The sequence below is a fragment of the Chrysemys picta genome, chromosome 19 (assembly GCF_011386835.1).
Source record: "Chrysemys picta bellii isolate R12L10 chromosome 19, ASM1138683v2, whole genome shotgun sequence".
Classification (NCBI taxonomy): domain Eukaryota; kingdom Metazoa; phylum Chordata; order Testudines; family Emydidae; genus Chrysemys; species Chrysemys picta.
The window spans coordinates 5,178,010-5,203,094 of NC_088809.1; the positions used below are offsets into that span (position 1 = coordinate 5,178,010).

The window sequence follows — 25,085 nt, forward strand, 5'->3', positions numbered from 1 at the left end:
CATTGCAATTAACTTAATGGAAGTGGCTTTGGTTTTTGGCATTCAACGAACTTGATATCTTTCAATAAAGAAAACTAGAGAGAGATACTCATCCTCCTACCATTGTGTGTAATGCCTTCAGGAAGAAACTGGGGAGGTCTCTGGGTTGGTAGATCCTGCAGGCTTGTTAATAAAACTAATATATTTTGTTCTAGGCTAAAATTGCTACTTCCATGGTTAGAAGCAAGAATTCATGAGGGTTGTGAGGAACCTGCTACTCATAATGCACTGGCCAAAATCTACATAGACAGCAACAACAACCCAGAAAGATTTCTGCGTGAGAATCCCTACTATGACAGCCGTGTTGTGGGAAAGTACTGTGAGAAGAGAGACCCTCATTTGGCATGCGTGGCTTATGAGCGTGGGCAGTGTGACTTGGAGCTTATTAATGTGCGTATATCCAATGAGTTCAGGAAAATGGGGTGGAATCACCCACAAAGTAAAAAACTACTTGAATGATCTTGAGGAGATTTTATGCATTACTGCAACAAACTTCTGCTTTTGCAGCTAAAGTTACAAGTGGGAATTAACTGGCATAAGTATAGCACCATGAACTTTTTAAAAAAATTTCTTTTTTAAAACTGCATGTCCCTGTTAGTCAGATTGCTTTTTCATCTAAATGAAACTCTTCCAAGGATCTGATCCAAATTTGAAAGCCGTGAGATTCCTTTGAATTACCACGGTGGCAGTGTGTTGTGGAAAGTCCTCAGATTTCTGGTGTAAATCTTGAAATGAGCTTTACTTACTGCCAAATTCACACCACATAATTAGAAGTTAACTTGTTGGTCTCCCCAGGCCCAAGACTTGGAGATTTAGAAAGTGCTTGTCAGTGACCTAAGTACACTTCTACCTCCAATATAATGCTGTCCCCAGGAGCCCAAAAAATCTTACTGCGTTATAGGCGAAACCATGTTGATCAAAGCAAGTTCGACATCACCGAAGTGCGCAGCGTCTCCCCCCTCCCTCCCCCCGGAGCACTGCTTTACCGTGTTATATCCAAATTTGTGTTCTATCAGGTTGCATTATATCGAGGTAGCGGTGTGTGTTTCACCCTGGCTTAGCACAGGGGGATGGACTAGATGACCTCTGAGGTCCCTTCCATCCTTAGATTTCTATGAATCTATTAAATAAAAGTTTGCTTTAAGTAATTTCAGATGAATTCACTTATCTACCTTTTTGTCATTTTAGGTATGCAATGAAAACTCCCTCTTCAAGAGCCTCTCACGTTACTTAGTTCGCCGTAAGGATCCTGAATTGTGGGGGAGTGTACTGCTGGAAAGCAATCCTTACAGAAGACCACTTATTGACCAGGTATAGTCTCCTCAAACTTCCTACTACTTGTAACATGACAGAACAAGCTATAATTGAAAGTGAAATATTTGCAACTTGCTGACTATAGCTTCTCCATGGCTTGATTCTTCGATCTATAGGTTGTGCAGACTGCGCTGTCTGAGACGCAGGACCCCGAAGAAGTGTCTGTTACTGTAAAAGCTTTCATGACTGCTGATCTTCCCAATGAGCTCATTGAACTGCTGGAGAAAATAGTTCTTGATAACTCTGTGTTCAGTGAACACAGGTGGGTAAAAAGTTCTAAGCCATACATAGGAAGCTACAACAAACTTCACTGAAGCCATCTAGCTCTGTGCTAGGGCTTGCTGCTGTAAAATTCCAGCTGCTTTGGGGAGTAAACCTTAATTTTAGGCTCATTCTTTGGTTTGGGGATGAGAGTTTAGGATGGTGAAGTCCTTGGATTTGAGTTTCATACAGTATTCACCCCTCTAACAATAGCCAGTGACTTTAATCCGTGAAGTAACTGACTCAGCACTCATTAATAGCCTTGTCTATTTCTTACTAGGAACCTGCAAAACCTCCTCATTCTCACAGCTATTAAAGCTGACCGTACTCGTGTTATGGAATATATCAACCGTCTGGATAATTATGATGCTCCAGATATTGCTAACATTGCTATCAGTAATGAGCTTTTTGAAGAGGCTTTTGCCATCTTCAGGAAATTTGATGTCAACACTTCAGCTGTGCAGGTATCATAAATTCTAGTCTGATTCTCCAATTAGGAAATCTTTAAGCTCTTGAGACAGCATAAAAGCCTGAATGGTGGAGTGTGCTTCTGGCTCTGATGTTCCACTTTTTTGAAGTGGACTACCAGCGGTAGCATCCCCTTCCAAAGATGACAGGACAGTCACCTTCCTATTGCTTCCTGGCTTATCTAGTGGTTTTTCCCCCTCTTTCCACCCCAGCCCCCACTGACATTTGGTCTCAACTTGGATTATACAAGCCTTGAGTGTTTAAATCAGAGCTATACAGCAGAGTTTAGACTTTAGCCATATTCTACTTATGCATTCTTAGGCTTGCCCCTTAAGTTTCTTGCAGAAGGTGGAAGAGAAGTTAGCAGTTCTTGGGAGAGTCATGCTGAGCATTAGCGAGACTGGCTCTCAAAGAACCAACAAAAAAAACTTGATTACTCACTGGTCTAAAGAAAAAAACAAACAACGTATTGAGTGCAACCATTAGTTGTCTGGAAACCTAAAATTAACTTTCTGTACGGATGGTGACTGCTGTGCATCATTTCCTCAGGTATTGATTGAACACATTGGAAACCTGGATCGTGCCTATGAATTTGCTGAACGCTGCAATGAGCCTGCTGTATGGAGTCAGCTTGCTAAAGCCCAGCTTCAGAAAGGGATGGTAAAGGAAGCAATTGACTCCTACATTAAAGCAGATGATCCTTCCTCCTACATGGAAGTTGTTCAAGCTGCTAATGCTAGCGGTAGGATTTCCAGTTTTTCTAGTCTAACTGAATCTTCTGTACTGTTCTCGTATGTTCAGATACCTGAAGTTTAACCAAAGCATGTCAGCCGTGTTAGTCATTTAAATGACACTACAGTCTCTTATGGGTAGCTCTAAATTCTGCTGAACTAGAGAAATGTGTTCAATCTTGTGTATGTCCTGTATCTTGGAATACTAAAATGATCAAAGGTCAAAACTCAGGTTGACATTATCATCAAATGAGTATATATCACTGCTAGCTCCTCTGAAGTTTTTACTGCCCTCTCCTGGTCAGCTGTTCTGGCTGCACAGAGTTAAATTTTCCCTAGGCTTCTGAATTCTGTGCAGTGAATTGCTTTTAACAACTCTAACAATAGTAAAGTAAAATGCAATTTAACTGTTAGAGCTTTAAATGTTTGCTGTAGTCAAGGGGGGAAACTCAGATCATCTTTACTTTAGCCAGGACCAAGGTGTTTGCTACCTGCAGAAATTCATTGTAAAACTAACTTAACAGAGCAAACTTCCAGTCCTGTTTATTCTCTTAAACTATAGGTGATTCAATCATGAAAAGTTTACCATTTTTAATTTGAAGTTTCTTCACCTAGGGAACTGGGAAGAGCTGGTGAAATACCTACAGATGGCACGCAAAAAAGCCCGGGAGTCCTATGTGGAGACAGAACTCATTTTTGCTCTTGCTAAAACAAATCGTCTAGCTGAGCTGGAAGAATTCATAAATGGACCTAATAATGCTCACATACAGCAAGTGAGTTTCTACTCTTGGTTCCCTAGCTGTCCTAGTAATAGGATTTTGGGGTTCAGCCAACAAAAATGCCAAGCTTTGGCCTGCCAAGAAATTGTTGGGTTTAATGTAATGTAGTTCAAGAAGTCTAAAAAATACAAAACTTGAGGCAGAGCTGACATTTGTCTAATAGCTTTAGACATGACTAGCTAATGGCTAGAACTTGCTCAGACTTGGGGATGGATCTAACTTGAGAAGTATCTCCTTAAAATAATATCCATTTGTCACTAATATATAAAAAAATTCTATTCTTATTATAGTATAAATACTTGTGGCTTGTTTAGAAGACTAATGTTTCAACTTAATCTTAGGTTGGTGATCGCTGCTACGATGAGAAAATGTACGATGCTGCTAAGCTATTGTATAACAACGTGTCAAACTTTGGCCGTTTGGCATCCACATTGGTTCACCTAGGTGAATACCAAGCAGCTGTTGATGGTGCTCGGAAAGCAAACAGCACTCGAACATGGAAAGAGGTAAATTACCCTATCTTGAGTTCAGCTCAGCAAAATATATCCAAGGAGGTTGCCTCTGAGATCTCACTGATAATGTTTCTTAAATCCTAATATACCTATGTTGACAAGACTCTTCAGTATACAATTGCATAAAGCTGTGCTTTTCATAAACTGGACAAAACTTAATTGTTATCCCCTGAATTTCAGGTTTGCTTTGCATGTGTTGATGGGAAAGAGTTCCGTCTAGCCCAGATGTGTGGACTTCATATCGTAGTGCATGCAGATGAATTGGAAGAGCTCATCAACTATTACCAGGTAATGAAGAGAACATGTACTAGATACTCCTGATTCTAATGCCACTGAAAGCATCAACCAACATACCTACACAGATGCTATTGTAACTCAATGTTACAGGATCACCTTTGCTTCAAACTTGCTACAGCTGGTCTTTAACTGCACCTGTCTTTTAAGGATCGTGGATACTTTGAAGAGCTGATAACTATGTTGGAAGCAGCACTGGGACTTGAGCGTGCCCACATGGGAATGTTTACAGAGCTAGCAATTCTCTACTCCAAATTCAAGCCCCAGAAGATGAGGGAGCACTTGGAACTATTCTGGTCCAGAGTCAACATTCCCAAGGTAACAGTCTTGAAACTATGTGAGGTGTCTTTAAGCCGTTCTGGATAGCATGTAGAACAGTTAGTTGCATAAAAAGAAACTAAAGTAAATTTTAATAAAATTAAGATTTTCACACTTAATAATAAAACCACCTGATCTATTAAGCTTCAACACTAATGAAATACCAGGATGAAAATAAATCAGTGCTCTGAAGTTAAGTGATGGATTTCAAAGTTGAAAGAGTGCTGAAAGCTATTGATGACAGACCACAGGTCCACTAGCCTGTGTTACGCAGGAGGTCAGACTAGATTAACATAATGGCCTCTTATGGCCTTTAAATACAAAATTTAATAGATCAAATAAATAAATTTTAACACTTCAATTCTGTGTACAGGTGCTAAGAGCTGCAGAACAAGCCCATCTTTGGGCAGAGCTGGTGTTCTTGTATGATAAATATGAAGAGTACGATAATGCCATCATCACAATGATGAATCACCCAACAGATGCATGGAAAGAAGGACAGTTCAAAGATATCATCACCAAGGTACTGCCTGATCCTGTGAGAAATGCCTCTTTAAAGACAACACCATTCTGCATGTTTTATTTGTATTCTAATCAGGAGGCCATTAGCTAGAAACTATCCTAGCTTTAAAAACTGATACTAGTTTCAGCATAACTCTTTTTTTCCCCTCTACATCACTATGTTAAGCTTATGTCAGGGACCCTGGGTATATGGTAAAAAGCCAAGTAGACTTACAATGCCACACATGATTGATTGTTTTGGATTACCCTTTGATGGTTTATATTTGAGCAAATCTGAAATCTCTAAAGCAAAATTTCTTAATGCTGGTAGGCATGTTTCAGGTAACTTAAGCATCTTATTTTCATTAGAGGTAATGAACCAGAAAAACCCATGCAGAAATGTATAAACGCCATAGAACAAGTACTTAAAGATCTATTAAATGATCCTCTTTGCTGTCTCTAGGTGGCCAATGTGGAGCTGTATTATAAAGCAATCCAGTTTTATTTGGAATTTAAACCCCTGTTGCTCAATGATTTGCTGATGGTGCTGTCTCCCCGGCTGGATCATACTCGTGCTGTAAACTTCTTCAGTAAGGTAATTGGTTTTTATTTTCCTATAATTATGAAATGCTTTACATGTGGAGATAAAGCATTTGGCTACATTTAAAGGTTTTTGACTCCAATTGAGTCACAGTGAATGTTTGTCGCAGATACATCTACAAGCTTATAGTGTGCTATGCTGCTATATTCAGGATTCTCATGTCAAAACATCTTCTCTTAAAGGCTAAACAGCTTCCACTTGTTAAACCCTACTTGCGCTCAGTTCAAAACCACAACAACAAATCAGTGAATGAGTCTCTGAATAATCTCTTCATTATAGAAGAAGACTATCAGGTAGGCTTTTTAAAATTTTGTGCCCTTGTTGTTTAAAACACCTTTCTTTAATGCATGCTAATTGGTATAGATAATGAACTGGTATAACTATGCATCCACTAACTGCAATAACAAAGACTGCAGGATTACTTAAGATCTGAAAATCTACTCAAGTTAGAGCAAAGGAACTCTGCAAACAGCTCAGGTGTTATCTAAAACATAAATTGACCCTTTCTGGAACGAAGTTAAGCACTGAGGTTTCAATGACTAATTCTATTCCAATTCAGGCTCTTAGGACATCTATAGATGCCTATGACAACTTTGACAACATCTCCCTTGCTCAACGTTTGGAGAAGCACGAGCTGATTGAGTTTAGAAGAATTGCTGCATATCTCTTTAAAGGCAACAATCGCTGGAAACAGAGTGTAGAACTTTGCAAGAAAGACAGACTATACAAGGTGACAGACTGGAAAATGTAACATTAAAACTATGCAGACTGATATTCACATAGCTTACTTTAATATCAGTGATCCTACCCCCTCTGGTGGTAGTGCTATAATGTACTTAAGCTCATTTTGCATCTTGGAAGCCTAAATCCCCAAGATCAAGTAGGGGGTGGGGGGATGTGGGTGTCTAGTTGGTGGTTTGTTTGTTTGTTTAAATGGCTCATTACTGCTTTGACCAAACTTGGTATGCCTAGCACAGTTTCTGCTCCAGTGTGTTAAGTGTGACCTTTTTTTTATGAGCAGTTCTCTTGTCCTTTTTATAGGATGCGATGCAATATGCTTCAGAATCCAAAGATACAGAGTTAGCGGAAGAATTGCTGCAGTGGTTCTTGCAGGAAGAAAAAAGAGAATGTTTTGGAGCTTGTCTCTTCACCTGTTATGACCTTCTAAGGCCAGATGTTGTCTTGGAAACTGCATGGAGGCACAACATCATGGACTTTGCCATGCCCTACTTTATTCAGGTCATGAAGGAGTATTTGACCAAGGTAAGAGCTATTTCTGTTGGTTTAGACTGTTTTGTTTTGTTTTTTTCACTTGCCACGAACATTGGCTTTGTCAAATGTCTGTCTTGACTTATGTTCACTCTTCTTTTCAGTTCATCGGGGTGGGCAGGGAGCTTCACTTTAAAGTCCTACCTGCTAGGAAAAATGAAACGTCCACACATAGTTCCCTAGCTACCAGTTAGAAGAACCGGCATCTGTAATAATTCTCTGCTTAATACAAAGATAATGTGATGCTTGCTCCAAAACTTTCTCCTTGTCAAACTGTTCTTCCCCCTAGACTATGGAAGTCTGGAAACTACCCATGTATTATGGGTTAGCATGCCCAGGTTTAAAAAAAAAAAAGGCAGTTAAGTCGACAGGAGTATTAGAACAAGATGTTTTATATATACTCTTGAATCTACACATGTCTGCCATGCTCTTTAGTGAAAAACAGTGTTTTGGAGAGCTCAGCAATTACTTGAATAGTCAAAGGATACAATTTGTCACATTTCAATTCACTGTAATCCTCTCAATCTAGACTCATTTTGGGGTGGAATCTCTCTGGAAATTTAAGTGTTATGAAGCAGACTACTTGAATGTATATTCAAGGACATGTATGGGTCTAGTTCCATAAGACACTCAACTCTAGTTTTAACTAGCCTCTTTTCACTCTTGCTTGCTTTTTGTTTGAAAAAATCCTTTATTTTCAGGATGCTTTCCTTCCAGCAAAACTCTCCAGATAAATCTGAGACTATATAGGAATTTTTTTCCTCTGGGGCTTTACGTATGTATAAACCTCCGGAAAAAGCCATAAGCTATTTAACTGTAGCACCCGTTTGTTCTTAGTGTTTTCAATTCCAGTGTCACTGGACTCTTCTTGGACAACTTCAGCTACGCTGACTTCGCTGAGCATTTTTTTGTCAGTCGTTTTCCATCCATCTTATTCTTTGGACTCCCTAATTTTTATGATAAAGCTTCTGCAGCTAGGGACTTCTAGGTAATCTTACTTTGAGTGATAAAACAAGTAATGCATATCTCGTTGCACAGAGGATTTGCCTGTTAATGTTCAAAGGGATATATATATATAATTTTTTTTTTTTGATGGCTGTTCTAGAGCCACTTGTTGCAGAGTCAAACTGGTGCAGAAAATTTTTGGCAGAAAGCAACTGGTGTTAGTTCTTTAGAAACCACTTTTTCAAGTGTATCCTATTGGTGGTTATGGGATACTTTGACATCTGTCCAAACTAATATCAATGTTACCTTGTTTTGAGTGTGCTAGTCTTGAATTAGAACTTTTAGTGCATCTATATTAAACCTCTACTATAAATGGTGTAAAAGGATTTACCTTATTGTATTCTTAGTTTGACTTATCAGTCAATAAACACTAGTAACCAATACAAACCACAGTTGGCTTTCTGAAGCAGATACTTCTGGTGTTTCATTTGTTTTTTACTTTTCCTCTTGTATCTTATCAATTAACTGTTTTTCCCTGATTTTTATGTTGCTAATTCTACCATTATATGCTACATATGGAATTTGATTTTTTTTTTCTAAGCTGCACTTCTGAATTCCTTTGCAGGTTGATGCAATAAAGGAAAAGGTGAAAGTTGATTCTTTTCCATCTTTAAGTCTGGAGGACTAAGTCTAAAGAAACTGCATGAGTTTTTTTCCTTCCTACCTTTACTACACTGCTGCTACTGCTTTTTTCCCAACAATATCTCACTAAAGCCTCTGCAAATTGTTAAAATTACAGTAGTTAGAACTGTAGGACAAAAGTAGATACACTTGCTACTAATCGGCTAATAGACTCTCTTCAGGAAGGGCAGAAGGCTGATCAGTTGGATCACAGTCCAAGTACTAACTTAAAGATACTAAGGTTGACCAATACTGTGCAGAAGAAATTGACTGTACAAACAGCAGGAATTGACAATAGCCACTTTCTCTACAAAAAGCATAACTAAAGCTATTCCAACTCCAGCCAGAGACTCTAGTTTAACACTGAAGTTGTGTACTTTCTGTAGCAGCACTTTTGCAAACTTATAAGGACTGTGATCCAATCTGATTTATTGATTCTTACTAATGTGTGTGCTGACAGTAGGCAGACTAGATACTAGCTGCTTCAGAAGAGACTTTTCCTCATGTTTCTTCAGGTTTCCAGTTCTTATGGTGCTAGTCTGTTTCCATGCAGTAACTTAAACCTTAAGCTATTGTATCAAGTCTTGTTTTTTACCCTTCCCCCCTCCTAGTGACCTCACTTTTGCTCAGCTACAAGCGAAGACTGCCTTCAGGGCTCTTCAGCTTTTTAAAAAAACCAACCTCTTGCTACCTTTCTAAAAAAAACCACTTGTTACAAGTGGTAGTGCTAAAACTTGAACTCTTTCGATGCCTCTCTGGCACTTGCCTATTGCTGCTCAATTATGCCCAGCCTGAGGGCAGATTCCAAAGTTTCTGTCCATCTGTTTTCTGTACCCTATATCCACTCCCAATTTTCCATGGAACATGAGCCATGCTGGCATAGTTTTGTGTAAAATTTGTCTGTCAAATGTGGTTGGGCAAAGGGCAAGCAAGCTTATGTAAGTGGCTTGAAGACTAATTCAGTGCAAACTACCTTCTGCTGTGTTTATACATCCATCTTAGTCACCACTGGAACTCAAGGCTAACCTGAGTAAAATGCATCACGTAAGGTCCTTCAGCAGCTAGTAAGTGAGGCAGTAAGAAAGCGTGTGTGTGGAAAAAAGGTAATTGAACTGCAGTGTCTGCATTATTAAACAGAGCATGTACAACAGTCATTGCAATTACATCCCACTATTCCTGGAGCTACAAAGCATTGCTGTGGGCTGCGTGTGGTTTTTTGGGGGGAGCCTGTATGGCAGTCATCTTCAGATCTCACTACTTGCTTCAGTACTCTTGCCTCTTTTTCATGCACACATAACACCAAAATAACATTGAACGCATGTTACTACTTTTCCTCTGCAGCTTATTGCAGTCTTTGTGGAAAAGCCTTTTTAATGCAATTTTATTACTTTACTAAAGCAGTGTAACAGGGCACTGAACCCAGTGATGCTTAATCAAGAGGTGTACAAGGATCACTGTCTTCAGACCTTTAATAAGCTCGTGTTCATTATTAAGTTCCGTGGTGGTAGGTTTTTTTTAAGGAGGCATCTAAACCAGGTCAGATAAAGGAAAGGCAAACATTAGCGACTTCAAACAGAATATTCTGGGCTAGGGGTTAGCCAAATATATGGAAACCTGAAACTTTCTGCTTAGCTGTTGCTGCTACTCCAATATCCCACTGTCCTATGCAGCGCCTATCTGGATCTATGCTTGAGCATTGCAATACTCCCAGCTATTCTAGTTAATCCCATTTTATTCTTGAAACAGACTTAATGTTGAGTGCAATTTTTAAATAAGATTTTTAATGGCATTCTTTCTCTTGTGAATGTAACTTGACAAACCGCTTTCTTCAGTGAGGCATTTTGCTAACTTCTCAAACAAGATTCTGCTACTCACCCCGATTGATGTTTGAGCAAAAGATGCTACAACTCTCAAATGCCAATACTTGTATTTCTGAAATCTATTTTATGCATGAACTGTGGCCTGGTAACTGGGTCACAAGTGAATATGTGGATTCATAAAACCATTAAACTCCATAATGTAGTTAATTTTCTCTGGATGAAGGACAGCTTGCTTCAGAATGTTTACAACCGATGCTAGTTCTGTGTCCTTAGTTTGGCAACACTTTTTTTTTTTTTTTTTTTTTTTTTTAATGCTCTCATGGACATCTGGCATGGTTCAAACAAAAATGCATCCAAGTTTTGGAGTACCAACTAGGGAAGTGACCTCCTCAGAACTCTGTCTAATATCAAGGACAAAAATGTGATTTCTTCTAAAGATGTCAGATTTGACATCTGTGGGTTGTTCCTTTGAGTTGTCAATACTTAAGGGGGAAACTACTGGCACTAGGACACCACCTTAGCATAACTCCAAATAGTAACTTTAGAACTTAAGTGTTCTACATCTTAGGATACCGAAGATGAAGTTGAAGTCTGTCCATCTCTGGTAGCTATTATGACTATATAGCAGCTAGATGACTCCTAATAAAGTGGTGTGGAATAGTTAAATATAAGCTATTTCCCATTACAAAGCTATAGTTTCTATTCAGAGGTGGTGGTGGGGGAAAGGAGGAAGGCTAGCCAACTAATAGCAAAAATACACGAAGATCTAATGTGCACCTAACCAGTCTCCAATAGCCCTAACATGATCAGGCTGGAAACACTTGTGGTGGTTGGTTTTTTTTTTTTTTTTTTTTTTTTTTTTTGGTCCCCAAATATTTCTCTGATCCACACATCTGACTTAGTCTAGCCTCATGTGCAGATACAATGGGAGCTGGGCATTTATGCACCTAGGCTCTGATACTCTGCTCTCTGTGCAGCGTGGTTCTGAAGAACTTGCCCCATAGTTTGACTTTGCTTTTAAGTCTCTATCCATTCCCTATATCTGAAGTTAGAAACTGCATCAGTGAACAGACTGACTTTTCCCTAGGGCTGTTAGTGAAACTAACCTCTTGATGCTCAAGTGAAATGTCAGATGCTGTTGTGGATGGATAGTTTATGAATACCTATCAACTGTATTCTGTGCCCTGGTAAGAATTTTCTCTTAAATAGAAATTCTAGACCTGGAGATGTTTGTCTAGTTCAAGGGTTTATTGTGAATGAGAACTGATAATCTTCCAGTTGCTGCACACTCTTGTTGAAGTGTGGTACCAAATATGTGTGCACCAAGTTGAACAATATTTCTCTCTACATTCTAAAGCTGCTGGAGCACTAAAATGACTCCAGTGAACTTTCATTACAGTATTTTAAATATGGTCAAGGATTTAAAAAAAAAAAAACTAATTGGTTTCCCCAGGCTGGGGAAAATTTGCATGCCAAATTTCAGCCTGGTGTGAGCTTTTACAGCTGTCCTGTAAATACTTCAAGGGGGCTTTCTCATGGAAATGCTGAGGACAAACTTGACTGCAGCAGTACCAACATTGCTACTTGAATTTGTAAGCAGTGCTCTTTTCTTGAGGGTGGTTAATGTACGTGAAGGCTTTTCCACGTCTCTGCCAGAAAAATAAATATCACTTCTCTCTAGAGAAAGGTGGTGGTTTAATTTTTGGGCCTTCATATTTCCAGGTGGATAAACTGGATGCCTCAGAGTCTCTGAGAAAGGAAGAGGAGCAAGCTACAGAAACACAACCTATTGTTTATGGTAACCTTTCTTTTGATTCACTTATCACTATTAGTAATCAGTGCATTAATGTCCAGATATACAATTATGCACTAAATATTGGTATTGATATTCCTTCCAAAGTTCAATGCATTACACTGACAACCCATTTCTCCCTACCCATATCCAAAGAAATAGCCCTGAAACTGGAAAGCTTCTGCTAATTAAGCAGGATGGCGCTGGTTTGAGACTATAGTCTGACCAGCAGTATCTAAATTATTCATCAAGTCTGCTTTGAAAGGAATCCAGCAGTTTGTGGTGCTTCACTGCCCTTGTAGGAGGCTGGCTGAAGATTGTATAGCTCGGTCTTAAATCGCACATACCCCAACCAAAGGTAAATATTAATCATACTCCACAGGATTAGAAATCTGGAGAAATACATGCTTATTCAGCTTCATTCCACACCTGTCTTCCCCTTTAGTGCCACCGCGCCCCCCCCCACTCTTTCCACATTTTAGCTAATCCCCTAACTTAAAAAAACAAACCAAAAAACCTAACAATTGCCACCTTAACATTTTTAACTTGCTATTCTAGCATAGCATCCTCCCACGTGTGTAGGTATTCTTAATTGTAAGCCTTTTGGGCAAGGGAATATTTGCTCCTCTGTACAGTGCTTTGCACAATGGGGTCCTATATTTTTGCTTGGTTCTTGAGCACTACCATATGATTAAACTTTGAAGCAAAATAGAATACAAGTATCAAGAGAAATTTTTGTTCTGCTGTGGGAGGGTTGACTATTCAGACTCTGATCTGTGGCAATACCTATAGACAGTCTTGGGTGGACTTCTACATAGACACACAATTAATACCTAAACTTGCATTAAAATGCAGAAAGCAATTGAGGTAGGTGAAGGGCTAATGTGCATAATCACTGGTACTGTGCATAAATAAATATGTAAGTCTGTGATGGAAAGTAACTTTCAAGTAAATTTCTCAAATTTTTATGAAAAAGGGATACAGTATAGCTTTAATATACTGAGCACCTATGAAAGCCTGTACTTCCCTCTGTTTTAGTAAAAAAATAAGTGTTGCATAACTACTTTGTCAAGAGAATCTAGGCAGGAACAGGTCTATGACCAGAATACAGAGCTACTATGAGTATCTAGAAGATGCCTCAAAGTCCCTAGAGTATACAGTATCGCCTTCCTTGCTATTTAGTTGGTTTGTCAGTAAAATTGACAAAGTGGGAGTACACAGAAGGTTGTTGCAGCACTTAGGTGTAAATTTTAGGCTGGTGCCTGATTGTGGTGAGCCACTATATATAAACAATCCATGACCTAAAGAATGCATAATCAAGACTAATCCAAACTGATCAGGGATTAGAGGGACTGGACTAGGACTTGTGTAGGCTAAGGTGGATAAACAGCTCACTGCATCATAGGAAAGTAAACTTACTTGCCATTCCATCTCCTGCAATAGATGCTACAAGTAGCTTCTAAAAACTAAAGCAAAGCATCTAAATCCATGTACTTCCTTAAATCGTTAGAGGAAAGAGCCTTTAAACATGGCTGCTTCTCGAAAAGATGCTGATAGCTCCTTTCTATAAGCTAGCAGAACATAAAACTCAAAGGCAATGGAAGGTAGATTACCAGGGACTCTGTAAAATGTTGAGATGGTCACAAATAGCTTGATCTCTATAGGTAATCTCATTCCCTAAATGTATTTTACCAGCATTATTGTACATAATGAATTATTGTACATCTTTTCTACAGTTCCTGGGAAAGAGTAGAAATGAGGCAAACTTTTTAGTAGCTAGAGCAGACTGAAATAGTTATAAACAATCATTTTGCTCTTCCCATTTTCAGGTCAGCCACAACTAATGTTGACAGCAGGACCCAGTGTTGCAGTTCCCCCACAAGCACCTTTTGGCTATGGCTACACCGCACCTCCATATGGGCAACCTCAGCCTGGTTTCGGGTACACCATGTAAGGTGCAGTGCAAATCAAGCCGGAGCGAGCATATTTTCTTACTGAAATTCCACCGTCCCTCCCAGCTTCAACTCAAACAGGGAAAAGCAAGCATTTTGCCTTGTGTTCTTTATTTCATGAAGGACTATGGTTTTCTAGCGCAAACTGTTTGGATCACACCTATGTTCAATCTTTTTTCACATTCCATGTCATTTAGATTTTACTTTGAAAGGGGAATAGCTTAAATGTTTTTGTTCAAGTGGGCTTTCTTTTTTGCAGGACTGCTTCTTAACATTAAAACAGGCTGTTGCGGAGATTCCAATTTGCACTCTGTAGTGTTAAGAAACTCTAATATTGAATCTTGCGTTTAGTGTATGTGAGCAGCTTACAATATGTACTGTCTATCTAAATGCATTTAAGTCTCATTGTATATTCAAAGAAAATGCTAAAGCAGAGATTTGTATTTGAACTTGCAAGACTGCCGATGACAGACAACACTAATCAGCATATCCTACTCTGGATTGCATAGCTCTTAAAATGATTTAAAAATGTGTATGGACAACCTTGCCTGATCTTTAAACAGGAGTAAAATTTCCCTTAACCTATGCAGGTTTTCCAGTTTTGCTTATAGAAAACGCTAGTGTTTTGCTCACTCCATATGTAACAGATGACCTTACGTTTGTGCTGTATCCTGTGCTTTTTTTTGTGGGATCATTCCATTCGGGAACAGAGCACCATGATTCCAATCTGTGTATTTACTAACCCTGCCCTGAGGTTTGTGTATGTTGGATATTGTGGTGTTTTAGATCACTGTTTTGAGTGTACAGAAGAGAGAATTCAAACAAAATATTGCTGTTCAGTTTTGTCTGTGCAATTTGAAATTACTCAAATTTAAAAATAAATTACTGGACTGTGGACATCCTGTATAGTAGTAGTTTCACTTCTGTATCTTTCTCTTCAAAACTAACTATCTCCGGAATAGTTGGTCTCAATGGTTCACTTGGTGTCAGGGGCCCAAGTTCAGACAGCATTCCAAGGTTAAGGGAGGAGCCATCATCTTAGCAAAACAAATTGTGAGAATGGAGACTATTGGAAAGTGTCTTGCACTGATGGATTATGCAGTAAATATGTATTAATGCTTTTCCTATAGCGAGGACTCTACCAGACAGTTGAAAATAGCACTTTTCAAAAATTGGCTACATGTGGTCAGCTACAGCATCTTGACTGGGAGATACTTTAAGGTTGTAGTCTGTTTCAGTTAAATTGACAAAGATCATGTTTTAGGTATGTTAAGTTGCCTTAATATATTTAGCTTCAAATAAAATTGACTTAAATGTTTGACAATGCTGAATACTGTCATATTTGAGTATGCAATTTAATGCATCTGTTGCTGGAGGCACTGATACCCATACCAAATCAATTCATGAAAACTTAGCATTTCTGTTTCAGCTATAGCACAATCTTAATATCCTAGTTGCTGGTTATGAATTTTGTTAAAACCAACTTCTGCTGAAAGGAACTTTAAATCTAAGTGTGCTCCACTCATCACTTTCATTTTGATGAATCAGGTCTGTCCCTTTAAGACTAAGTTACAATATGCTCTACAGTATACTCTTGAGTCTATCAGAAAACTTGGGCTGCTGCATTCTGCACCAGTTTATCCATTAAGGAGTGGTTCAATGGTGGCACGTCAGCAGTACTCCATAATCTGCATCTACTTCTTTGGTTTCTAAATTGCATTTAAGGTGGCTGTGATGTATAAGCACCGCATGCATTGTCTTGCTGCTTGAGAACTTCTTTCCTAATGCCATACCGTCACAGTTCCATCTACTTCTCACAGCTGAGCACCCTCTGTTTGGAGTAGAGGAGCTGGCAGTACAGCATTCTCTGAAAGGGATCCTCAGCTCTGGAATTGGCTTTTCTAGTCCAAAAGGGCCTAAATCTTGACCTGTGGAGTGCTAAGCCATGTTTACATAGGCTGCTGTGGAGGTGGACCTTTGCCAGAAATGTATGGGTGAGAAGAGTTTGCCTGCAGAGCACCAGTCTAATTTTGTATTTAATTTATGGCAGGGGCACCGAGAGGCTTGGTTGGGTCCCCTTCTTACCTAAAATGTACAGATGAGCTGATTTGCCAAAGCTGGAAGCTTGCCCAACTAATGTACATCTGTGCTCAAAATAAATTCCTCTGGCTAGATAGCTGTAAATGATCAGACTCGGTTAGTGGAGCTGTAAAGCTAGACTGCTTCAAATTGTCATGACAAATCAGACCATGTCCCAAGGGTTTGGGTAGCCTTTCTTAACTCTAGGTGATCATGAAGAGCAGAGCAAGTAATGAAAGAGTAAACTTTGTACCCATTTTTGGTGTAGATAGGGTTATCTTAAAACCTAGTGAAGTAAACACATGACTGGGAGGGGAACTAACTTTCTCTCTTCTTATACAGGCCATGTAGTGAGGGCATGATATTAAAGCTTGGTTCTGCTGCTTTAATCTGATAGTAAGGTAGAGTTTCAATGTAAATCTGAGGCTAGATAAACTTACTCTTGAGCAACCCACCAGGGGATACATGAGAATTTTTTTTTTTTTTTTTTTTTTTTTAAAGTTTCAGCCTGGGGCTTTTCAGAAAGAGAACCACCACCCAGAACACAGCTTATACATTTAGTTGCACTCGAAGTGGAAGGAAAAACTGTTAGTAATCTTAAACTAATTCTCTATTGCATGTTAAAACTAGCCACTAGTAACTGGGGAACACAAGTATGGTACTTCATAACTATGGCCCACAGTCCAGCAATGGGAACTACAGGCTTTCCCAAAACTGTCCCAGTGTTATACATGTATTTACTGATTCTGCTTTGTTCCATTGGTTTGTACGTCTTGTAGCTGCCCTATGGGAGTCTACTCCAAGGTTCCTTATTACTGTTGTGGTAATAGGACCCACTCAGCCAGGTGCTTTGTACATTCGGTTGTGAACAAGGTTACATCTGAACACGGGGACTGCAATAAACTGAGGCTGAACTAACACCCTCTAACAAAAATGGATGTGCCTGTACAAGAGAAACTTTGAGCAGTACCTTCTATGGAAGGTACTGCTCAATCTTCAACTCCAGTTTTTAAAGCTGTTTAACTTATTGCTAAGCAAACTCAAACCCTCACATCACAAAATTAACTTACTTGCAGTTTTCATGCTTTTATGGTTTCTGGCCTCTGGTAACTAAAACTCTGTACTTAAATTAGACAAGTTGGAAGAATTCAGGTTGTCTCATAGCTCTCTTGCGAGAGAAGCTGTGCAAGTTCTTTACCAGCTGTAGGGTGTTACACTTGAGGGGCTGGGTGTCTTTCTAGTTTGATGTCTGAAATAAGCATTTATTGGCTTTAAAGTACTGTTAATCAAAGATAATTTAACCATTCCTGCCTCTGGCATAGGCACACCTACATAGCTTTACCTGTCACTTCTCAACCAGACTTGAGCTTTACCTGAACAAGGCTGTCTACGGGTGTCTTTTTAGACTTTGTATCCGCACCAGGTGCTCTTCAGCCATAACTTGCAGATTTAGAGCTGAATCCACCACAGATGAGAAGAGCTGCTCTATAGTCAAAATATACACACACTCAACAGGAAGGAGTATCTTCCAACAGCTTGTATTCTGGGGGCTTCTCTAAATGGCCCCTTTCTACATTTTAGTGAGGACAATGGTCCTAAAATTAACAATCATAACAGCAGCCTAGACAGACGATATTAAATAAGGGGATCAAGGCCCAGTTTAGAGCTCAAATTTATTCACAAGCAGATTCAAACAGGTCTTCGGGTATTTGTCTTCCTCTCTCTACCCATGAAGACTGAATGCTGCTTCAACCAAATTAACGTAGGGTAAGAGGAATGCTGCAACTTCTTGGCTCCTACAATGCTATAATCTTAACCTATTAGCTCTATGAACTACTAGGCAACTCTCATTAGCTCTGAAAGAGCACATGCAAAGTTAGTCTGTTCCTTTAGGTTCAACATGAAGGAAAGTTCCAGCAAATTATCCCTAATCTAAATAGGGAAGGCTTTTGTGACCACATCAGGGAGTCTCCCTGTGCACAAAGCAGTGACTGCCAAGTTCTTATAGCACTTTTTAGTGGTAAATCTCAGAGCACTTTCCCCAAGTCAGTGTTGCTTTCCCCATTTTACGAATAGGAACCTGAAGCTCAGAGGAGGTAACTTGCCCAAGCTTATTTACCTGAGCTGGGACTAGAGGCCAGGTCTCCTGAGGTTCAGTAGTCTATTCAGTATGCCACACAGCTCTGATTGGTTAACTCCTCCCAGTTATTCTAGCTACATATATGGACCTTGTTGTAAGAGTTGAGCACCTCAAACAATAATCACCACCCCTATAAGTTAGGAAATAGCTCTGAGGCTTAGATCAATACCTTAAGCACAAATTTAGCATCTACCTTTGCAATATAGCCTTGTGTTCAATGCCTCCTTAAGTTCTGTACTTGCAGAATAATAGTCAGTTTCTGAATATCAGGACCTTAAAGTCCACCTGCAAGTCATGTAGTGTTTTCCTTAAACCCACACCAATTACCTTTGGTGTTGGCTAGGTTGAATTTAAGCCATGCATTTCCCCATCCAAAGCAACCTCCTAAGAGCCCCTTTGTGACATGCTGCAGGGGATATGGCATGGGGATGGGGACTCAGGAGACCGCTCCTATTCTCACCTCTGCCACTAATTTAGAAAGTGATTGGCCTAAACTCACCCACTGTCTCATTTTCCCCCTGCCACCCTTCTTTAGATTACTTTTAGAAAGCACTGCTGTGCTTCTTCCCCCCCACCCCCTGACTTTTAAACAATGAGCAATTACCTTAACTTTCCCCTAAGACCTCACGTTCAAGAATTAATTTAACCACTAAAGGGCAGTTTTCCCAGTGACCACAGCTTTGTCATGAAAACTATGATCAATTACAACACAGGTTGCTGCTCTAGCACTAGCCACATGGATAACTTGCCCAAAATTCAACCTCTTTTTTTTTTTTTTAGTGTAGATTTAGCAGAATGCCTTTTGCTCCATTTTATGGGGCTGTGTTCTACCCTATGCTACAACCTGACCAGCTAAAGGTGTTACCCTTAACCTACACCAGGAAAAGTCAAACAGATTGGTTTTAGTTAGCTAAATCCAGCCTACACATGACCACTTTTCCTAGTAAAAAAACAAACCCAAAGGAATGAAACCTGTCAAAAAATAATCCTCAACAAAGGGGGAAATGGGGTGCAAGGTACATCAACCCCCCAATTATTTTCATGTTAATTGCAGGTTAGCACTGATACAAGGAAAAGTGGAGAGAGGCTTATCCTGGTTGGCATTGTTCCAATTTCCTTTCAGAGTACTATTACACAAACCAACCAGCAGGGGGTAGTGTAATAACACAGCTTGCACCCTACATCAAGGGCCACCTGTTGCTTTTCACTATTGTTTCTTAAAGGCAAGGCTAGAAGGCTGCAATTGGAGTTGAGCTTCAATTACACGATGTTGCATCAGTTGATTTATTGCATAAATGTTTCATGTAGAGACAGTTGCTAATGTGGTAAGTTATGGTTTCAGAGCTCTGCTGTTATTTCATCTATTAAGGGAGCGATTTTCCAGATATTCTTCTAAAACATTTAATTTGCAGTTAGCCCTGGTGGCACAGGGCGAGCTAAAACACAACACCCCAGATATTGGAGGGAGGGGAGAGAGGAATCAGTGACATCATACCTATTCTAACATGCTAGTCTACAAGGAAATTAGAACCTATCCTTTTTTCAGCTGCCTTGTATGTGGAACTGGGAAGAGAACCTGACTGTTTAAGTACCTTAGTAGCATAGGAAACAAACTCTGCTGAATTGGTCTCAGAACTTTTCTTCATTCTGTTTTACTGAGCTTAAAGTCAAGCTCCTAATGAGTTACCACCATCCAACATTGCTTGGGACTCTTCCAAAGAATAGTGAGGTTAGGCTTGCTCTTTCAGCATGGGTAGTGACATCTTATTCACCTCCCATTTCCCCTGCAAATTCTGTGGATACTGGATTCTTCCCTTTTTGGCTTAGAGTGTTGTTGCATGCTATTTAACAGGTATTGTATTTCATGCTAGAGATGGTTGCTGTACATAGCTTACTTTTACAACCTAAAATACCACCTAACAGTGTTACATATGTTACAGTTCCAGGGATACTGCACTTCTGCAGTCTCCTCAAAAGGTATCATTTTAGGTCTCAGGCATTTAGCTGCCATCTGTTTGGTTCAGGACTTGTGTTCCTCTCCCTCCAAAGGAGAATTTTAGGATTGCTCTTCCTTTGCAATTCATTGCGCTTATCCCAGCAATTAAATATTTTAAAAAAACAAAAAGTGACCATACTAGGCAAGAAAAGGTCAAAAGATAGACATGCTTTTTATTTTTACTAAAGCAGAACCATAGAAATGAAAACATAGCTTGGATTTTATCCCCGTTACTACGTTGGTGCTGAAGTATACAATTGCTCCAATAAAACTGAGGCTTGTTCTCCATCTTAGAAGAGTTTGAGATGGCCAGAAACTTTATCCACTATATCAGCTGGTCCTGGTCCGATACCTAGTACAGTCCGGGAGCCTGGTGCTATCTGAGTACGACCTGCATCTTGGATTATACTCACAGTTAGTCCCAGCTGTTTAGCATCAACAAGGAGTTGAACTAGCGACTCTTCATTAGGGGCTTTGAGAACCACTTTTGGCTGTCCACAATACTCCCACTGTTTAAGCAGCTCAGGATTTCTTCGTTGAACTTGCTTGTAGGCAGAAACTGCAGCATGAGAACACTGTGCTGCTACTTTACCCTTTCCCATCTTTAAGTCATTACGGACTATCAGCACCATCTTGTATTCTCCAGACTCTCCCATGATACTGGCTTCATTCCCCAGCTCATTTGCTAACAGAGGCATTTTGGCTTTAGATGGTCTAAAGAATCGCCCACGCATGCCCCAGCCCACGCATACTCCACATGCGACTCCTGCAATGACGCTGAGGACACCCGGTTTAAAGAGAGAATCCATAGTAGCAGATTGGGAGATTGACTAAAACAAAAGAAATGTTAAGATTAGCTTAATAAAACATCCTTTCATTTTATATTACACTTTTCATTGGAGCAACACCATACAGCACGGGACGGTGTAGTTATCAGAACACAGGTCTCCTGAATCCTAGTCCCTACTGCTTCCTATTAGCGGATACTCATCCAGGTGAGAAAGTATAACTCATGTTAACATTTTCCAATATTTTAAGGTTTGGTGTTTTTTTTTTTTTAGCTTTCTGGAATCATGACCAATTCTTTATCATTGAGAAACAAAGGGACATTCAGAAGTGGATAATCTATTCCATTTTCACGTACTATGAGACTGGGAACTTCTGTTCTCCCTATTTGCCTCCTCTACTCACACATCAACAAAAGTGTTATGTTCTGATTGCAAAAATCCTCATTGCTGATGAGGCAGAAGCCAGAAGGAACTCAGATCAACTTCTGGATTCCATGTGGCATTTATAGAGCTGGTAATTAGGAAAAAAGTTTACTTGCATAAACTCAATAAATATTTACAGAACAGATTGGAGCTGGTGCTAGTGAGATAAACATGAAACCATATTATGCCTCTTTTCTGATCTCTGGAGATGCCCAGCATCCATAACCATAATTTAAATTAATGAGAGCTGCAGTGCTCAGCACCTCTGAACATTAGGTCATTGTGGGCACGTTCTTGGGAGTGTAGGGAAGCCTCACGGTAGTATGATGCTATGTGGTTCATATACAGCAAATTCTAGTGCCACAGTTCAGTGGATACCAAACATGAACTATGTTTTGCTTTGTGGCAACAATGTTGAATGGAGCAGTCCTCCCCAGGAAATGCATTGTTAGAAATTCTGCAGCCAAAATCTTGCTTACTTGAGGAAATGTAAAAAAACACCAAAATCAACTGTATCTGAGGCTTAGGGGAAGAGGGATAGCTCAGTGGTTTGAGCATAGGCCTCCTAAACCCCAGGTTGTGAGTTCAATCCTTGAGGGAGCCATTTAGGGATCTGGGGCAAAAATCTGTCTGGGGATGGGTCCTGCTTTGAGCAGGGGGTTGGACTAGATGACCTCCTGAGGGCCCTTCCAATCCTGACATTCTATGATTCATGGCCAGAAAGCATTATTTGCTTTAGTAGCCAAAGGGGAGAAGCTGCAACAGACTATAAAGATCTGGGAAGTAGGAACAAGTGCTAACTGTAGCACAGTTTTATAGTGAGTTCATGTTTCTTGCTCCATGGAGCATTAAATATAACCAGAATCACTCTCTGCACTTTATGATCCAGTGTCACAATTTGAGATATTTTGTTCTCCTTCAGTATAAGAAAAGTTTCTCTCTATCCAAGTTCCAGTGCATTATGTGCTTTGTGTGTACAGTTTCCCCACGGTCCAGACCATGCTCTATAAACAGATCTAGTGATTAGAGAAAGAACAGCTAGCTAGTCCCTACCTGTCCTGGGGCACCACGCTGTGCCCCAGAAGTGGCTAGCAGGTCCGGCTCCTAGCTGGGGGGCCATGGGAGTCCATGTGCTGTCCCCATCCCAAGCACCGGCTCTGTGGCAAATGGGAGCTGGGGGGCGGTGCCTGCAGGTGAGAGCAGCAGGTGCTGTGAAACCTCCTGTCCCCCGTCCCCCCCGCAGGAGCTGGACCTGCTGGCTGCTTCCAGGGCACAGCGTGTTGCCCCGGGACAGGCAGGCAGCCTGCCTTAGCCCTGCTGTGTTGCTGACCAGGAGCCACCCCAAACCTGGAGCCCCCTCCTGCAGCCCAGCCCTAAGCCCCCCCAAACCCAGAGCCCCCTTCTACAGCCGAGGCCACATCCCCAGCCCAGAGCCCCCTCCCACACTCTGAACCCCTTAACCCTAGCCCAGAGCCCTCACCCCCCCTGAACCCCAAACCCCTGCCTCAACCCACAGACCCTGCTCGCACTCCGCATCCCTCAGCCCCACTCCCGAGCCTGGAGCCCCCTCTCGTGCCCCAGCCTGGAGCCCCCTCCTGCACCCCAAACACCCCCAGCCCAGAGCCCTGAACCCTCCCACATTCCCAATCCCTCAGCCCCAGCCTGGAGCCCCCTCCTGCACCCCAAATCCCTCATCCCCAGAGCCCGCATTCCCAGCTGAAGCCCTCACCCTTGCCCCAGTCAGGAGCCCCCTTCCCGCACCCTGATACCCTCATTTCTGGCCCCACCCCAGAGCTCACACCCCCATTTAGAGCTCTCACCCCCTCTCACACTCCTGCCCCTGCCCCAGTGAAAGTGAGTGAGGGTGGGGGAGAGCGAGCCACCGAGGCAGCGGGAATGTAGTAAGTTGGGGGGTCGGTGCCTCGGGAAAGGGGCGTGGCTCGGGTTTTCGGTTTTGTGTTAATAGAAGTTGGCAACCCTTCTCCCATCTCCCAGTGTCTCACAGGCCCCTGCGTACCAGGGTCCCCAGCCTACACGGGCCCCCTAGGTACAGCCTGTCAGTGTCTCATGCCCCCCCGTTGGAGAGAGGCCGGGGCCGCCCCCCAGAAAGGGGCCTTACATGAAGGGAGGCCGCTCTGCTCCACTTCTCGTCCAGGCCCAGCGCCCCCGGGGCGAGGGAACAGGAAGTTGTGTCACCTCACCTGAGACCCGCCTCCCGTTCGCACCAACGAGGCCGCCGCTACCTACCCACCACGCGCGAGCCTTAGGCGCTTCCGGCCACTTTCCCCCTGCAGTCGTCGCCCGCCGATGACGTCACGCCCGCACGTCTCCATCGCAAATTATTTAATCCGGGATGTAGCACCTCTTTGGAACGTCATCAACGGCCAACGGGAAGGAAAATGAAAAAAATAAAGAGGAGGAAAAAAAAATCGAGCCCGAATTTTCCGGCCTGAGCGGAAGTAATGTGAGAGCACAACTTCCGGGAGGCGCGCAGGAAGTGATGGACTCAGCGGTCACTTCCGGTAGGTGGAGTGGGCGAGAATTGCCCGCCTCCCCCAGTTCTGTGTTGGCTCGCGCCCAGCAGGAGCCGGAGACGCCGGGTGGAGAAGCCGCAGCTGGAGCAGGGTGAGTGCGGGCCCCCGGAGCAGAGATCCCCCCCGCAATAAGACTCCTCCCGCGTGTCCTGCCTCAGCCGCGGCGTCCCCCGGCTCCGAGCCTGCAGCGGGGACCCCTCATGCCCTGCCCCGTTCCCTGAGGCAGGAGGATCCCCCCCCCGCCCCGGGGCCGGCCCTTCTTCCTACGGGGGTCACCCTGGAGCAGGGAGCCTTCCTCGGCTCCTCTCCCCCCTGTCCCATCACTGAGCATCTCCAGGAGGGAGCCTCATGGGCGGGGAGCGGGGGGCAGGTAACCCTGCCAGGCGAGCCGAGCCCATGTGCTGTTTTCCCAGCAGACTCCTATGTGATCGTGTGACACTTTATCTGCAAGCCAAATCCGGTCAGCCCGGCAGGAGGCTGTGGTGAGGACTGGAAACTGGCTCATAGCCCGTGAACAGAGAGCGATGCTCAACGGCAGTCTGTGGAGCCAGGGCAGGTGTGTGTGTGTATGTGCTGTATTAGGTCTGTCCTTCACTAACGTCTTCGTTAATAACTTGGCAGGAGCGAAGGGTCCACTCATGAAATTTGCAGCTACTACTACATTGAGAGGCTAGAGAAGTATTAAAGAGGATCTGGATACGTAGGCAAGAAATAACAGCAAAAGAGGCTTCTGCTTGGAATTGAGGGGAAGGAAAGTACCTGTCAGTGTGAACATTCAATGGGTGGTAGAAACCTGAAGAAAGACTAAGGGGGAGAGTGAACTGCAAACTAGAGATCAGTTTGCAGTG

General features: G+C 41.8%; 3 protein-coding genes across 10 annotated transcripts in view; 2 read left to right on the forward strand and 1 right to left on the reverse strand.

The window, feature by feature from the left end:
- Positions 1-15,601, forward strand: part of CLTC (clathrin heavy chain) — a 53,540-nt gene extending 37,939 nt beyond the window's left edge. The window contains exons 17-33 of one of the 3 annotated variants that reach the window (XM_005298779.5): positions 195-429; positions 1,228-1,350; positions 1,470-1,615; positions 1,895-2,078; positions 2,632-2,824; positions 3,429-3,586; positions 3,934-4,098; positions 4,285-4,392; positions 4,549-4,716; positions 5,090-5,239; positions 5,681-5,812; positions 6,001-6,111; positions 6,378-6,548; positions 6,860-7,081; positions 8,658-8,678; positions 12,256-12,331; positions 14,155-15,601. In XM_005298779.5, the coding sequence (XP_005298836.1) occupies positions 195-429; positions 1,228-1,350; positions 1,470-1,615; positions 1,895-2,078; positions 2,632-2,824; positions 3,429-3,586; positions 3,934-4,098; positions 4,285-4,392; positions 4,549-4,716; positions 5,090-5,239; positions 5,681-5,812; positions 6,001-6,111; positions 6,378-6,548; positions 6,860-7,081; positions 8,658-8,678; positions 12,256-12,331; positions 14,155-14,279 (2,488 nt within the window). In that variant the 3' untranslated portion in view covers positions 14,280-15,601. The remainder of the gene's footprint in view (positions 1-194; positions 430-1,227; positions 1,351-1,469; positions 1,616-1,894; positions 2,079-2,631; positions 2,825-3,428; positions 3,587-3,933; positions 4,099-4,284; positions 4,393-4,548; positions 4,717-5,089; positions 5,240-5,680; positions 5,813-6,000; positions 6,112-6,377; positions 6,549-6,859; positions 7,082-8,657; positions 8,679-12,255; positions 12,332-14,154) is intronic. The other 2 variants (XM_005298781.5, XM_042857908.2) reach the window with 2 other exon arrangements.
- A 5,038-nt stretch (positions 15,602-20,639) lies between these two features.
- PTRH2 (peptidyl-tRNA hydrolase 2) lies at positions 20,640-24,091 on the reverse strand. Of its 4 annotated transcripts, none has more exons than XM_005298786.4 (2): positions 23,951-24,091; positions 20,640-21,322 (listed from the first exon to the last, which is right to left on the reverse strand). In XM_005298786.4, exon 2 carries the CDS (start codon positions 21,299-21,301, stop codon positions 20,783-20,785), a length of 519 nt encoding a protein of 172 aa, XP_005298843.1. In that variant the 5' UTR covers positions 21,302-21,322; positions 23,951-24,091; the 3' UTR covers positions 20,640-20,782. The 4 variants fall into 4 exon arrangements, with proteins under 4 accessions (XP_005298843.1, XP_005298842.1, XP_005298839.1 ...); XM_005298785.4 differs by having other exon boundaries at positions 23,905-24,041; XM_005298782.5 differs by having other exon boundaries at positions 23,823-23,963.
- A 99-nt stretch (positions 24,092-24,190) lies between these two features.
- The window catches only part of VMP1 (vacuole membrane protein 1), an 84,310-nt gene continuing 83,415 nt past the window's right edge, over positions 24,191-25,085 (forward strand). For 2 of the 3 annotated variants that reach the window (XM_065573528.1, XM_005298787.4), the window contains exons 1-2: positions 24,197-24,328; positions 24,654-24,793. The gene's annotated coding sequence lies outside the window, so the exon portion shown is untranslated. Of the gene's footprint in view, positions 24,329-24,653; positions 24,794-25,085 lie in introns of all 3 variants that reach the window. The other variant, XM_005298788.5, reaches the window with a different exon arrangement.